General features: G+C 51.6%; 2 protein-coding genes across 3 annotated transcripts in view; one reads left to right on the top strand and one right to left on the bottom strand.

The window, feature by feature from the left end:
• CCDC9B (coiled-coil domain containing 9B) overlaps positions 1–4,312 on the top strand; it is a gene marked incomplete at its 5' end in the record, with an annotated part of 44,745 nt that extends 40,433 nt beyond the window's left edge. For both annotated transcript variants that reach the window (XM_082058575.1, XM_082058574.1), the window contains one exon: positions 1,939–4,312. The remainder of the gene's footprint in view (positions 1–1,938) is intronic.
• A 5,518-nt stretch (positions 4,313–9,830) lies between these two features.
• On the bottom strand, positions 9,831–11,092 carry INAFM2 (InaF motif containing 2). Its single transcript, XM_082058326.1, has one exon. The coding sequence runs from the start codon at positions 10,887–10,889 to the stop codon at positions 10,452–10,454; it is 438 nt and encodes a 145-aa protein (XP_081914452.1). The 5' UTR covers positions 10,890–11,092; the 3' UTR covers positions 9,831–10,451.
• Between the last annotated feature and the right edge of the window lie 5,042 nt (positions 11,093–16,134).

The following is a 16,134-nucleotide window of genomic DNA, read 5'->3' as shown; positions in this document are numbered from 1 at the left end:
TTATGGCTACTTAGTTCAGCTTAACAAGTCTGGACATAATGCAGGGCTGTGACAGCCAAGCTGTCACCATTTGAAATGTTGAAAGCTGCTCTTGTCCCCTGCGGTGGTTGCTGTCCCCCCGCTGGCAGCGTGTGCCCACCCCTCAGCACCTGCCGGGAGCCTCTCGGGGCCAACCCCACGGGCAAGGGAGTCGAACGTACCACGGTGTCACCTGCCACGCAGGGGGCACAGGGACATCCTCCTCTTGCCCTGCCCTTGAGAACGGACCCTAGAGAGTGACAGTATCGTAAACCACTCCAACAGGAATCCATAGAGACTCTCTTTACATATTTAACCTCAGCAAGAGTTGCAGGGATGATTTTTCTACCATTGGCAAATCTAGACAGGATTAGATTTTTTTTTTTTCCCTTAAAGAAATCAGTTCTAATTCAAATGGGAATTAAATTAGGGATGTCCAATGGCGTGTTCTAGGTAGAAGATGACTCATGATCTTACTGATTTTTTCTGGCCTAACAGTGTATGTTGGAACAGCAGATAGATATATAGATATATAGATATATAGATATATAGATATATAGATATATAGATATATAGATATATATCCGTTTTTAAAAAGCTAAGTGAGAAAATCTGGTATGATGTGTCTTACACGTCATGGCTGAGTTTGCCTTGTGGTATTTCATGGGACTGAGTGCCCACTAAGAACAAAATTGGGAAGTGTGGAGCTGCCCCAGGAGGGAGCCAGCAGAGTTACATCACTTACGCGCAGGAAGGTGTCTGTATGGAACGGATAATAGTGTAAAAATAGGGAAGGGAATTGTCTACCAGCACTAGTAGCACAGGGCTGTCAAAGAGACTGGAAACCATTAGTAATAAGATAGATGAACGATAAGCAGAGCTGGCTCTGCAGTCAGTTCAGACTTGTACAACACATTTTTAAAAGTGTTTGGACCACCAGGCACAATTCTGAAGTTCTGCTTCCCGGCCCTTGGCAGGAGCGTCCATCCAGAACCGTGCGCTGCGGCCCAGCACCTGGCAGCGGGAGACAGACAGGACGCGGAAAACGTCCCCAGCAACAGTCCTGCAGTCTCAGCTGCACATAGCGTCAATTATTTCAGTGCTGTGGCTATGCCTTCAGTAAAGTTCCTCAGTAGATATCTGTGTACGTGTCCTTAAAAGATTCCTTCAGAGGTTTCCTTTCTATGCAAGCCAAGCTTACCATCGCCTCGCCTACCTTCATGGTGTTTCATCTGTTTTTCTTTTAACGTGGCCCCTCTGCCCTTCCTTGTGAGCTTTGGGTGCTGAAATCTGCATCAGCCGAAGGCAGATCTGGGGATTTGAACATGGATGCAGGAAAATGCCAGCTCAGCAATTCTCAGCAGCTCCCGAGCATCTGGCAGCTGCAGGATAAAAAAACCCAACCAAACAACAACAACCAAACAACAACAACCCAGCCACAAAGTCTGCCTTTCACAATTCAGATCAAGGTAGCTGGGTGTGAAGGCAGCGGCAGGACAGAAGGCTCCAGGCTCGGGTTAGTGTTTTCAGACTGATCCACAAGCGCTGCAGCCCCAGCACAAGTTTCAGAAGAGAGGCCGCAAAGCCCTGCCCTACATCAGCCCCTCTTGCTGCTCCAGGTGCTGCCCCAGCACACACGAAGCCCTGTAGGGATTGCTGGTCTTGAGGCAAAAGGACGATAGTTGTATCTAACGCGGGGGGGACTGGGAGCGTGTTTCGTCCAGCCTGGCGCCCCCAGCTCAGCCCTGGGCTGCGGAGCCCCCGTTGCTCCCGCAGGACCTGGCAGGTGGGTGCTGGGCCCCCAGCAGCCCCCGCCGCGCAGGAACGTCAGGTTGAAACTCGGCCAGCGCTTTTAATTCACCGCTCAGCAGTTCCCTGCGGACTGACGACCCCGCTGCTGTCTCTGCTCTTGTTTCACAGGACACGGTGCTGAAGGCGGTGGATGAGAAGAGGAGCGTGAGCTTGGCCTCGCTCTTTGACCTTCTATGAAATCAGCTTTCAGCATCCGCCCTGTGCCCTTCAGCGCCCACTCACAACACGTGGGGTCCCCCGTCACCATCACCCCTGCTCGGTTTTGGCATCGCCCTTTCCTCTCCGTGTGCCAAAGGACAGGGAAGGCTACACACACTCCCAACCTACAAAGAACATACTCCCACTTTTCTTTTGTATTTATTTTGCCTATATTGAAGCTGTGTGGCAAGCCAACGAAATGTCTACTGGATGCACTTTATTTTATTTAATAACTAATTACGTTTAAAGTTAAGGTTTAGGTTTCTGGGCAGCCCCCAGAGGCCGGCAGGGAAGCGGCTGTGCCGGAGGGCGGCAGTGGCCGTGCGAGCTGTCCCTCGCTACCGACAGAGCTTTAGGAGACAGGGTGAGAGGCGTTACGTTGTAGTTGGGTAGGAGGGTGAATAAGTAGTGTTCAGAGCGGCTCTTGTGCGCGGGGTTTGTCGGGGTTGAGGTGCTGGCAGAGGCGGCCGGCAGCTGCGCGGGCTGCGGGGGGCCGGAGCGTTCTTGAGCTGCGCTGCGGGGGCAGGTGCTCGCACCCCGCCCGGCATCTCCGCCACACACAGCTCGCTTTCCTCCTCCGGTGAGGGCTGTAGGGCACAAACAGCTGAACCTGCACATCGGGAGGGGGGCTTTTTTCTAAGCAAGATGGCTGCTGGGTAATCAGGTACGCACGCACCTCAGCAAAACACTCGCCCACTTTGTAAAGCCAGGAAGGCTACAGTAGCTGGAGACACTTGGAGCTCTGTGTGCCAAGCCGGGCAAGGGGGAGGACAGCACAAACGCAATAATCTTCCTTCTCCACTGCCCTGCCCAAAGGAGCTGGCAGCAGGACCCAGGCCCAGTGGGAGCTGAGGGCCTAAGGCTTCCTATCAAATGCTTTCACCTTCCTGGTTGTGCCTTTCGTAGCCTTGTGCTTGAATAAGAGGGCAGCAGTTCCCCTGGAAGCTGCCATACAGACATTTTGACTTGGCCTTAAAAGAAACCTTCCAAATCAAGAACCCGGATAAGCACTTACAAGCATAAATGTGCAAGAATCGCAGCTGCTTGGATTTCCAGCAGCTAAGAGACTCACAGCAGACTAGGACCTACCAGAAACAGGGCTACTGAGTAAGGAGAAGGCAGGGACAAGGAGTAACACAACAGAATTTCCGACTTGTGAATGACAGAGCAGAGAGGGTATCAGGCTCATTTTGAAGCGTTGCTCTACAACTTAATGCAGGAGCAAACGTACATGCAGACACGTATGCATGGAGACTTGCTGGATTTCATTGCGGGATGCATTTGCTCACCAAATGGCAGACGGCCTTGGTGAGACGGTTGGCATGTGTGGACTGAAATACTGTACTCTGTTCTAATAAACTAATATTTGCACAGATGAACATTTTGGTTTTCCACGTAACTTAGATCCAAAAGCACCTATCTCATGGGCTACCTGGGAATTTCCTCTACATCCCAAGCTCAGGAGAATTTCTTGGCCTCAGACCAGGCATTATCAGGAAACAGAGTGTGCAGCTTTCCTGTGTTCTCAGTAGAAACATCGTCACCCCAGCGAAAACCAGACTGGGTTTACTTGGACTTACCCAACAGCTGAAAGAACAGATAGATGAAAGCCAGATGATAAAACTGCTCCAGGTTCTGGAGATTCTCCATCACTGCTAAAAGCTGATTATCTGACTGGCTCAAAAACCTCCTTACAATTGTTTCATTCTTTAATTTATTATTGTGTCAGGTGTGTGAGCTCCGTGTCGGCGCAGCCAGCCCGAGCCGTTCCCGCACAGCAGCGCCGCGTCGCCCGTGGTGCGTGCACGGTGCAGTCTCACATGGGGAACTCGTTGCCCGCCGGCAGCCATCGGGCACACAGCCAGGCACACGGCAGCTTTTACATTGCCCTGCTCCAGCACTTATTCATGGAGATAAACAATTAAAACCCCTGCCGTTGTCACTGTATCTTACCACCCTGGACTCGTTCTGGAAAGGAGAACCATCACTTTTCCCCCATTCCCACCGTTTTCTCCTGCAAATCCAAGTAACTTTGCACTTAGCGATGCCTAGGAAGGCCTGAGTCTGTAGCAAGCTCCAGGGAAGGGACTACACTGATAGTGCCTGTTCTAAGCATAACTTTTTGCTGCTCATTAACACTTTGCTCGAATGCGTTTGGGTTGGTGCCTGGATTGCAGTTTTTCAGAAAACTGTGGCTAGCTGTTTCTTCTTTACAGTGAGAGCAAAGGCTGAAAAGTTGAAAAATCTGATGTAGAGGGATTATTTATATGAAATAAAAGTTGCAATGTGGGAAAAGCTCCAGTTTCTCAGTGTTTCTCAGTCCCACATGTAGAGTTTTCTGAACTGAATCAGTAATCTCTGCTTTTTAGAGCAACCGCTCCAGTTCAGGTTGCTTACCCCAAGGAAAGCGCTTCCCTCGTGGGCTGCCAGGCGAGGAGCTGGCGGCAGCGCCGGCCGCCTGCGCTGGAGCTCCAGACCGACTGTTCCAGAGACACGGAAGCCTCTTCAGCACAGTCGTCTGCTGCGGAGGTCCCTGTTCCCTCCCGCAGCGCTGGGAGCACAGGGACTTTGTCCAAGTCATTCTGGCTCTTGCAGGCAGCGGGAAAGCAGCAGCGGCTCTCGGGCACAACACCTTGTTCCGTAAAGCAAAAAAGCAGCTTGCTGCCAGACACTGCCCGTCGGCACAATTTACCATCCATTTCAACACAGCAACTCCCTACCTAAAACTCATATCAAAATTGATTTCACACTAGTGAATTAACTCTTGCATAAATAGATCAATTTAAAAAACTCCAAGCCAAGGACAAAACTACATCTGGATAAAGTTGGAGTTACTTGAGTTTCCAAAGCTTTACCAAGGCAATTACTGCAGGAGGCAACAACATCAAATGTTGACAGCAGTTCCAGCTCTCCGTTCCTATCTCAGCGAGCGCAATACCTCCAGCAGAAGTGTTCCGCACAGCTTACTACCAAGTGAAGCCCCGTACAGAGTCTAGACGCAGAAATAACAGAAACATCAGCTGATTTTCTGTACCAGCTCCCCTCCAGATAAATCAGGTGCAAATGGTGTAGGAGCCTGAAGCTAAACTGGCATTTAGTCAGAAGTTTTTGTATTTGAAGTGCATCATACAGTAGCTGGTGCTCTTCAAGTGACATGGAAAGCTTTTTTGAGGCCGATGAGAGCTGCAGAGCAGGAGGAGGATGCAGCCCTGCTGGGAGGTTGGAACGTGCCCGCCGCCCACAGAAAGGATCAGCAGCTCCAGCAGTTCACCGGCTCACAGACCCCCCGAGCAAAGCCGACGTACCGGCACGTCCACAGCTCCTTCCTGATCCTGCCAGCTCAGGGCAGCGACACCACAGCTGACCAGGGACACAGCTCTCCCAAAACTGCCTCCGAACGCAGGCGGAATAGCCAGGAGTCGAGCTTCACCTCCTCAGCTTGCTGCTCCAGCCTGGCTACAACCGTTTCTTACACCATTCCCCTCTCCACACACTTGAGCGCCTCCAGGACTCACAGCCATGGGTAACACCCCCCCACATCACCCTGTCCAGAGCACCTGCCGAGATGAGTTTTGGCTTCTCTGAAGATCCCCAGTGCCCAGAAGCAGCCGCTGGTTTTGTTACCAGCACAGCACCCAGGGCTGCTTTTCAGCTGCGCTCATGGATTAAGCTGGGATCTGGAGTACAAATAACACCCCCTTCCCTGACAAAACCACAGCTCAGTCCCGGAATCTGGAATTCAGACGGCGTGTGTTACTTCACTGAGACCCCAGGAGAACGTGCGTGGGGAGAAGGTCGCTTTTAGAAGATGAAAATGGAGCCGGCTGCTGGAGCACATTACATGCTCCAGTAACTTTTTGTTCCAGCTATTTCCCTTCCTTCTGGTCCTGCATTTGAGTTACACCAAATGCACTCTCCCTGAACAAATTGAGCTCAATGGGACAAGACCAGCACGTAACAGGCAGAGGGCAAGGATTATGTATCAATAAATAGGTGTAAGCCCAGAGGCATCCACAGGGAAGGAACGAAGGAGGTCCAAAAAGACCTTCTGATCTAGATGCACCTTTGGACATCATTAGTAATTCTCCACTTATTACTCGTCCTTCAGGGAGTGCTGCCATTGGCCAGAGCCTGCGGTTGGAGCTGCAGTGAGGATCTGTGCAGGGGCAGCGCTCCAGCCCCAGGGGTCACCGCTGGCACGGCACAGCTGGGCAAGGCGGCAGCAGCAGCAATTTCCCCCAAAAAGTCCCATTCCTGCCTCATGAGACTCTTCCCAGTCAGAAAGGCAAAGCAGAACATGACCTGGCTCCCCTCCATCCTCTTCAGTGATTACTGTGATTCGGACCTGGAAAATCAAAGCATTTTCCTTCCCTTGACACTTGACAATGCTGTGTTTCAGAACTAAGTTGTACCTGAAGCACAAACACATGGTGACTTCTCTGTGCCACAATTTGTTAAAGGCTCTTCGAGGACGAAAATCTGGAACTTGGGCCCTAAATGATACAGAGACTCTTAAGCTTGGAGAAAAGTTGGCATTGCAGAAAATTATTAGTGTGTTTAATCAAGAAAACAATGAAGTAAAACAAACATAAGCACGGATGGCACTATTGCAACCGTCAGAGCCATCACGCTTCACAGGAGCATCCAGAGTCAGGGGTCGGAGACTCTTGATAACTTCCTCGTATCACTAAAGCAAAGCGCCCAAGCCATTTTACTCATGTTTGACCATCTTCTTCAGCCAAACTACTTTCAGACAACTCCCTTACACACAGATCTGCACACACCGGAAATATGACGCGGTTCTGTGTGCAAGGAACACACGGGACAACATTTGTGTGAAGGGAATAACCCCCGCCAGCAATACCAAGGAAATAACATTACAAATCACGATGTTAGTGGTTTGTTTCCAGGAAGCGACACAAAAGCCTGTGCCTTATCTCACCTGATACAGTTACACTAACTGAACTGATTTTATTGTTTTGAGGACCAGTGAAGGAGAGCCTGAATTGGAGCTGAAGTAATAGAATGGACAGCAAGACAGCCTGCCTTCAGACCTCAGGTTTACCTGGCACTTGTGACTGCACCATTTCAGGGCACTAAATAAATGATGTTCAGGTGCAGATGACTGTCTCAGTACAAAGATGGCAACATAATGCAAAATTCCACAGTCCTAGATGTCAATCCAGCTGTTTTCCTTTGCAGCCAACCTACTTCCTAAGAAATCCCTAGTATCCTGGATTTTTATAAGTTAGTTTTCACCTAGAAACCAGTCCAGATGAGTCATTTTTGTTACTAGAAGTATTTGCAAAGTGCAGCTGGTTTCTCGGCCCGTCTGCCATGACGAGAGCGCCAAGCGCAGAGCCGGCTCGGGGCAGGCTGGCGGCAGCGCGGCGGGGGGAACGCGTTTGCCTCCGGAGAGCGGTCATTTGTGGCTGGGAAAAGGATGTGGATGAGGTTTGAGCTGCAGGATTTAGGCCCAGAAGGGCTTTGGAAAACAAGGCTGCTCAAATCACAAAAGCTCTCAGCCCGTGATCCTTCTGCATCTTTGCAAGCCAAAGCTTCCCCCCTTGCACACTTAGTACAACAGAAGTGAAGTACCGGGATGCTCCAACGCCAGCTGTAACAGGTACAGAAATAGAAGTGTTTCACTTCAATCTCTCCATTTGTCAGCAGAGGAAAAGCTGCAAAAAGCACAGTCTGGGAACTCGTCAAGCCTGCACTTCCATCCAGGAATGAAGATGGCCACAACCATCTTAGTACTGGCTCATCACCTGTTTTTAGCACCAGAAGGGGAGGCATCTTCAGCAGTGGGTCTGTTCCCTTTGCTGGAGTAGATCTCAACACTGTCACCATCCCAAAGATCCTTTGCCAACACCACCACAAACCAGGTGAAGAGCTTTATGTTGCTCCCGCTCCTGAATACAAGGCGTCTCTGGGCAGTTACATGACAGGTTGGAAGAGGGCCACGCAGCACATTTAATTCAATTCACTTCCCCTTCCATCTGCTCTACGCAGCCATGCTCTATTAGTCTTCTGAGAGCAATTGCATTTAAAGTGAAAAATGCCAGGAGTCTGCGTACATCGGCTACACTGTTCAAACCCACTATAGATTCACTACTATAGATTCAGAGCTGCAGACCAAGATTAGAGAAATCCCAGCCTCTGTGTAATTCAACACAGCTTTTATTTATCTTCAAAGGCTTTAAATGTTAAACACAAGCTCCCTCCCAGAGACCCTTCCCAACTGGTTCTGCATTTAGTACCAGGGCCAAGAAACAGAGTAAACTCAACTGGCACCAAACAACGAGCCTGTTTTGTTTCTCTTTCCGTCCCTCCTCCCTTGGAGAGCTGCGCACAGCCTCTCCCCGCACCCCGCGGTGGGTGCCAAGGACAGCAAACCGAATTGTTCTCACCACGACCCAGAGCTACGCGCGCGTGCGGCAGCCCCTCGGCAGGTCAGGCACCAAACAGGTACCAACGTGCTGCAGGCAGAACCGCCAAGAGAACAAAATCACCGGCTGCTACAGAACGTTGACCCACGGGGCCAAACGCAGCTGAGCGTCTGGCCAAAGCTGCGAGCGGGTGCTGCTGCCAGGACCCCCGTCCCTCCACCGCGGGGTGAACAGGAGGGTGCCGAAGCACTGCGGAGGCGGCGGGCGGCAGGACAGCCGTCTGCCGCAGCACCAGCTTCGGACTTTCGGCTCCTGCCCTGCAGGAAGGTGACACTGGTCGCACACGTGCTTTCGGCTACAAGCACCAAGCGCGATCTTCCTTCCCACCAGCTACCTTTCTTTTTTAGCACATTAACAACATACAGACTTCCCTGCACGCTCTCCAGAAAATGGAAAAGGAGGGTGGAAGATCATACCCAACCCACTCCTTCCCTTTGCCTGATTTCTTTCTGGAAGCCCGCTGCTCTGGTTTCTACCTTTAACACATGCTGTGAGGGAATGCCCGGCTGATGATGCAGGCGTAACACACCAGCACCAGTCCAAAGCATACTGATTTAGGTACGAAACAGCTATCTTTCCCCCCAACTTTAAAAAAGTCAAGTGCCATATTTTACAGTATCCTCGTGATTTGCACAACTTGAGCTACATACACCATGTTAGAGCACGTTTTTATCCCTCAGCAGAGGGAATGCGAACTCCACGGATCATTCCACAGGGACATGGAACAGCCTGGCAGCCTCACAGTTAAGGCATTCCACCAAAACCATCAATCTGAAAAGCAGCTGCTCAGAACAACACAGGTCATACAGTCTCCCAGCTGATACCCACATCCTCCAGTCACTAAAAGCCACTTTTTTTTGCACGGCTCACTGATGAAAGGGACTGCACCGAACACTTCTGAAGGCTACGGGGCAGGGAAACATCAAGCTGTGCGGAACGCCTGCCCGGGGACGTCACAAACCACCGGCACAGCCCTGCCTCCCGACGGCACGGGCTCGGGGTGCCAGCGAGGAGCCGTGCGGCCGCCTGGGCTCTGCCACCCCGGGCAGGGAAGAGCACGAGCCCTGCAGCACCTCCCGGCCCCGCTGCCGCCCACCGCGACAGCCCCACCTGCTTCGGCCATCACACATCAAACCTGCTCTCCTCACCAACGCTTTGATGCCACATTCAGCTGGACTTAAGCATGTACTGAGGTTCCTCCAGCCTCACCTAAGGAGAGCAATGACAAATGAATCAACATTATATGCCACAGTGGGCAAACCATTTTCTGCTACACAGAGTCCTTCCAGTTTGACATTCTGCCCAAATTCTCCTCCCTCTGCCAAAGAGAACATACTGTATTACAGAGACTTTCATATTGGGAAAATATTTTAATATAGTAAACAAGTCAATTTACCTTTCACATGTTTTTAAATAAGTTTATGCTCATTTTTAAACAAAACTGGTTTTACTTAAACAATGGATTACAGCCTCTAAATTCATATTGTTCCCAGCTGATCCTGTAAATAGTGAGGAATTCTGGACACCGATATCCTTTTATAGGTAATAGACTGGCATAAATAGCGCAGGAATTCAATGCAGGTTCAACGGGAGAAGCTAGCCCTGGTGAGGAAGAAAACGAAGACACTAAATTCCCTTTTGAGGAAAAAACGGAGGAAAAAAAGATACCACAGTTCTACCAAGTGGAAACGCTTCCTTCCCCGCCGACCCCCGCGCCGGGTGAGTCTCCAGCCCAAGCTCTTCGGGGCTCGGTGCCGCCGGGGCCCGCGGTGCCGCCTCCCCTGCGGCCGGCGCGGAGCGACGAGCGGGCGATCGCCGCGGGGCAGCCGCTCCGCCCGCCATCCTCCGCCCGGCCCGGCCGCCGCATCCCGCTCCGCCCGGCGCCGGCTGCCGGGGCTGGACCGCGGCCGCCCCCCGCAGTCCGCCGGGCCGGTCTTCCCCCCGGGCGGGGGCTGAGCGCTGCCGGCCGGCTCAGCGGCTCCCGCGCAGCCGGCGCAGCGCGGCCGTGCCCGCCTCGGCCCCGGGCGGCGGCGGCGACACGTCCGGGCGGTCGGTCTCGACGAGGCCGGGCTCGGGGCCCGTCCGCGGCGGTGACGGAGCCTCCTGCGTGGGGCCGGCGGGCGGCGAGCCGGGGGCCCGGCTGAACGCGGGGGCCGGCGGCGCCGCGCGGGTCTGCGAGGGGGTGGCGGCGGCGGGGCCGGGGCCGGAGCCGCCGCCGCGCACCGGCTGCCAGATGAGGCTGTAGTAGACGGCGAGGACGATGGCGGCCAGCGAGACGGACAGGACGTAGGCCAGCACGGTGGCCAGGCGCACCCACTTCTTGTTGGTCTTGGCCGCCATGCGCGCCTTCTTGTCCCCGGTGTAAGTGGCGGGCTTGCCCCGCTCCGCCCCCACCTCCTTCTCCTTCATGGGGGCCCGGCCTTTGGCCCGTTGCTCCACCGACCCCTCCGTGGTGGGGCCCGGCTCCGCGCCGCCGCCACTGCCGCCTCAGGACATGCCGCTGCCCGCTCCGGCGCTGCCGCTGCCCGCTCCGCTCCGGTACCGGGACCGCCGCTGCCCGCGGCCCCACGCTGCTCCCGCGGCTCCGCCGGCCGCGGGCGGGGGCGAGGGGCGGGGCTTAAAGGGGCAACGCCGCCCGGCTGGTGGGCGGGGCCGGGGTTGTGTTTAAAGCGGCGATGATGGGGTGTGGTTGCTGCGCGTGCGCTGCCGTTGGGCGCTCCTGAGGGGGCGCGTGCGGCGGCCGTTGGTGCGTGTGAGGAGAGGAGAGGAGAGGACGGCGGCTCAGGGACCCGTAGTGTGTGTGAGGAGGGGCCGGCGGCTCAGGGACCCGTAGTGTGTGTGAGGAGAGGACGGCGGCTCAGGGACCCGTAGTGTGTGTGAGGAGGGGCCGGCGGCTCAGGGACCCGTAGTGTGTGTGAGGAGGGGCCGGCGGGTGTCTGTGAGGGGAGGGCGGAGCGGAGCGGTCCCCTCTCCTCCCCGAGCCCCTCTGCCCGCCGCCGCCGTGCCCGGCTCAGCTCGGGCCGGTTGGCAGGGACGCGGCCCAGGGCGTCTTAGGGCTCTGCCCGCTTCTCCGGGCAGTATCCCACCGAGCCAGGCCCAAAGTCAGGCTTGTTCTTGGGGCTCTGTGAGCACAGGGAGTGCTGAGCGGGAGGAAGGCTCCTGGCCCGGGCCTGGTGCTGGGGAGCAGGTCAGGAATCTCCACTCTGCTGTCTGTTTTCCAGGGAAGTTACTTGACGCCTCCCCACCTGCAGGTATGTAATGCTGCCTGCAACTGCTGTGAAGCCTGAGGGCTAAGCAGTGACTTTTGGATAGAGGCTGATTTAATTCCCTTCAAGCTGGGCTGATGCCAAATCCACAGAGATAAAACTCTGCTATTGCTGTCAAAGTTTTAATTGACCTTGTCCCCCATATGTTAGTCTCTTACAAAATGATTGTATTGACTTACTCTGAAGACAGCTGAAATGCTGTTCTAAAGCATGGATTAGCCTTTTTATTTTTTCTTTATGGTGCTAAATATTTACTCTTGAGAATAATTTAGTTTCTCCTTTTCCAATCACTGTCTTCTTCCCTTAAATCTTAGGCCAGTCAGGTGTGTTGCAGCAGAAACCCATGTTGAGCAGGAGCTGCTGTTCTGAAAGAGGCCAACAGCAGCTGGAGAAATAGCTGGCACCCAGAAAGGCATCAGAGGAAGTGAGTGGTTGAGTTTTGAGTTAACAGCAGCATTTTATTTTTACTCTCAATAACAGGAAAAATGTGGAGTGTTAGAAGAGAGAGGGTGAGATTTTGCGGGAAGAAGCATGGAGTTTGCAGCTCTGAGGACTACTAGGGTAGAAAATATGTTGTGGAATTAAATGAGGTGACTTCCAAATTAATGTAATGTTTGGAAAAATGATGGATTGTGTTGGCTAAAATCTCTGGGGCTGCTGTATGTGTGAGGAGGGTGGCACTGCAGTGCTGATCTGTGCACGTTGCCCCTCACCTGGGCATGGCAGGGAGCTCCCAGTGCCCAGCAGCTGAGGGAGCCTTTTGGAAGGGGCTGTGCAGCCCCTCAGAGAGGGGGTGCCTGAGGGCTCTGGTGGGTTGTTCTTCCAAGGCCAAAGGAATTTTGGGAATCAGGTGGTTTTTGGGAGAGCACAGGTTATCTGGACATGGGATATTCTGTATCCAGACCCTGCCCTTGCCTGGATCAAAGCGCTGAAAGGTGTGGTGTGGTGCTGCCTTTGGAGATCCCCGGCCTTTTGGCCTCACCACAAGTCTTGTCTCTAATAATCTACATCATGGCTACACAGTGTAGATACAGGGGTGAGTGGATCCCAGCACAGCAGCCTTGCCAGCACTCACAGGGGTAGCAGCAGTTTTGCTGCCTGTTCAGGGCAGAGGGCTTTTATTGCCCATGGCAGATGGGTTTTAAAGTTGCCTTGCAACCCAAATGATTCTGTGAAACTGCAGCTAATGACATGCTCTATCCTCATGAAGTAATTTCATGAAATGTTGCTGTAGCCCAGTATGTTTAGGAAACATTTGTTAGTAGCTATTATGACTTTTCTTTGGTTTTGTATCTCTTGCCCTGATTTCTTACACCTGACTGCATTTTCTTGTTGAAGTCAATTTCATACACCTGAGTAGTGTGAGCTGCCCCTCCTTATTTTTCTTGCCCTGATTTAATACACCTGACTGAGTTTTTTGAAGTCCAATTTCATACACCTCTCAATAGCATGAGCTGATGGCATCCTACTGACAAATTATTTCTGAGTTACAGAAATGCATCTTCTGTGTTCCATAAATTTTATACACATTCCTGTGGCCTGTATGTTTAAGTGGTGCGTTTGGATCCTACAAAAAGGATTTTCTAGTAACTTTTGGGGCTGTGTTATCTTGATGATGGGTTTGTCCCAGCCCCTTTTCCCTTGCTGCTTCTATTTCATTCAGCAGCTCTCTGCTGCTCCATCTTCTCTTTGCATTTAAAAGGAGAATTCTGTAACTCGATTAGGACCGCAGCACCTTTCCCCTGCTTTACATAGGTTGCTCTGAGCTATCTATTTTGAAGTTGGAGACTTTTTAGTTTCTGTGCTACAGAGTATTTGAGGATTGGGTGTGGAAGTTTTTGTCAAGTGTAATTTATTATATCTTCAGTTTTTTTTAATCCATCCTCTCAGCTGCTGAGCTGCACTCACATTCTTGTTGGCCTTTATGTTCCTGCTGCTGAATGCTGTGAAGATGGGCAGAGCCTCACTGAGCTGCTGTCTGCGTTCACTCGCAGTTCTTCTTCAAGTGATCTGTGCAGAAATGGGTTTGTTTCAAACCCCTGTGCTGTCTGTGATCTCTGCTGTTGCCACTGGTACAATTTGTCGTTGCCTCTGGTGAAAGGATGATGAATTACTGCCTCCCACAAGTCCTTTCCCTGTGCTCTTCCTTAATTCCAGTTGCGGAATTTTGGGTGATTGACGTGCACAGGCAGTTCCTCTGCGGCTGAATGGGGCCTTGACAGTTTTTGTCTCATCCTTGTCTAATCCATGTTGTTTTCCCACATTTTAAGTCTGTACTCAGAGATGCTACATCCTCCTCTATTGCCTAACTTGACCCTGTTGTAGTATCTAGAAGCTGGTAGACAAAAATGAGAGCTGCGGTGTTGCTAGGTGTTCAAATGCATATCGTGTTGACTTTGATAGAAGAGGTTTAAAAGAGTCAGCAGGTTGATACAGGAAATAGGCACAGAATGTAACGGTGAAGTTGGTAGGTGTTGGTAGAATAAAAAGCAGTTACAGCAGCAAACCTTAGTCTTATGTCCCCAAAATTAGTTTCCATTCTCTTGGGAAAGAAGCTAATCCTTCATAATATCTGTGCAAATAATTGCTGTTCTTTTGCTGGTGCCGCTACTTTTTTTCTCCTGCTCACCAAAACTGTGTTTATGAATCCAGCCATTAATAGCACTTTTCCATCAGTGGAGCTCCAGCAGACTGGACTGGCCAAGGACATGTGGTGGGGTTGTAGCAGCAGTCCAGCAAAGGTAGTGGATGTGGTGTGTAGTTGAGATCCTGCTGCACCTTGTGTCACTTGAATGTAGATTCCAGGAGGAAGTAAAGCTGCTCCAGATAGAAAATGAGGCAACAGACAATTCAGTGGGAGTTACTTCTTCCTGCCTTCCAAATTCTCTTGTTCCCCTTTGCTGCTCAAGACTCTAGCTCTGTAGTTGTCTCAAAACTGAACTGTGTCATTCTGAAGACATTCTGCCTTCAGCCAAGTGTCTTCCTCTCCCCATGGCACTTATTCGTTGCTCATTCAGGCTGTAGTGTGCCTAGTGCCTGCAGTGTAGACTTACCCTTCATAGGGCACAACAATTCTATGGTATTATTGAAGAAATTCAGTGTTCCTAAGGCTTTGTCCTCTTTGCCAAGCCCTCTGCTGTCTCACCTTGAGTAAGACTTCTGTTCTCTAAATACTGAGTCTTGTTGTTTGTTGCCAAAGTCAGGTGTAAGATTTTTTTTTTCCTGTGAACAAATAAATGGGGGTGAGTTTCTCCCCAGGTCCTTTTGTTAAGTGCAGGCAGCTGCCAGAAGGCGTGTGCCTTCTGTTCCTAAACTTGAGTTCCTGGCTAACAACCACAGCTAGAGGCAAATGAGAGCCAGGAAGCCAGAGCTGCAGTACTGATACTCTTTTTGTCCTCTGGGTTTTAGCAGAAATACCAAGCTGTGCATTGAGCAGGCTCCCATGGTGCAGAAATAGAGCTCTGGGGTGCAGAGCTCAAAGGTCTTGTAAGGTCAGTGAATGTGTCATGCACTAGGCAAAGCTTGCAAATTAGTCTTTGAGATTTTTGCTTAAGAACACAAAAGAGATTGTTCACCCAAGACAAACGGAGTCAAGGGCACATGGTGCACCCTGGGACTGGAGCTGCCAATGAAGGAGAGCTGGGTAGCCCTCAGACACACAGCCTTTCTCCCCTGACAGTCCATACAATGTACTTTGTGGGGTCTGAGCGTTTATAAGCTGCTCTATTTTTACTTCTCTGGGGTCCACTAGGAAGCTTGTTTGCTTACGAGCCTGATACTTAGGCCCTACACCTGTGTTTAGTTGAAAACCCAAGTTCTGAGACAGACTGTTGAAGATTTGGTGTTTCACCTTTTGACTGAACAGCATTGCTTGAATTCTGCTGCCACCTGTTGCAGTGGGATGTTTGTTTGCTCTCCCAGGGCCCCTGAAGGATGTAGCTAAATAAACTTGTATTATTGATTTCCCCATGTTCAGAGTCAGTGGATACTATCTAGTGCTTCAGGACAAAGAAGACTTAATTAAGGGAAGATTATTGGCCCAAGATATTAGTGCTGTACAGACCTTCCTTCTGAGAGTAGTGGAACACTGGATTGGATTGCCTTGGGGAGGTAGTTGAGCCTTTGCTGTTAGCAGAGGCCTCCTGAAGCTCTGAACTAATTCTGTCAAAGCAGATAAATGTCCTAGCTGGTCCTGCCCTGGGACAAGGGATGGGCTGATGGCTTCCCACAGTCCCAGTGCAGTGCCCCTGTGCTGGTGGTTCAGCAAAAGCAGCTATTCTGCCTTTCTATCCTGTGCTGTCGTTAGGATGTGACACTGACACCCTACAAATGATAGCTAATTCCATGAGGTGTGTGACTTGACTACTCCACGTAGATTAGCTTGTGTA

This window comes from Streptopelia decaocto (assembly GCF_964273445.1).
Source record: "Streptopelia decaocto genome assembly, chromosome: 7".
Taxonomy (NCBI): domain Eukaryota; kingdom Metazoa; phylum Chordata; class Aves; order Columbiformes; family Columbidae; genus Streptopelia; species Streptopelia decaocto.
Note: the sequence above shows the minus strand (reverse complement) of the source record. Positions and strands in the feature narration are given on the sequence as shown.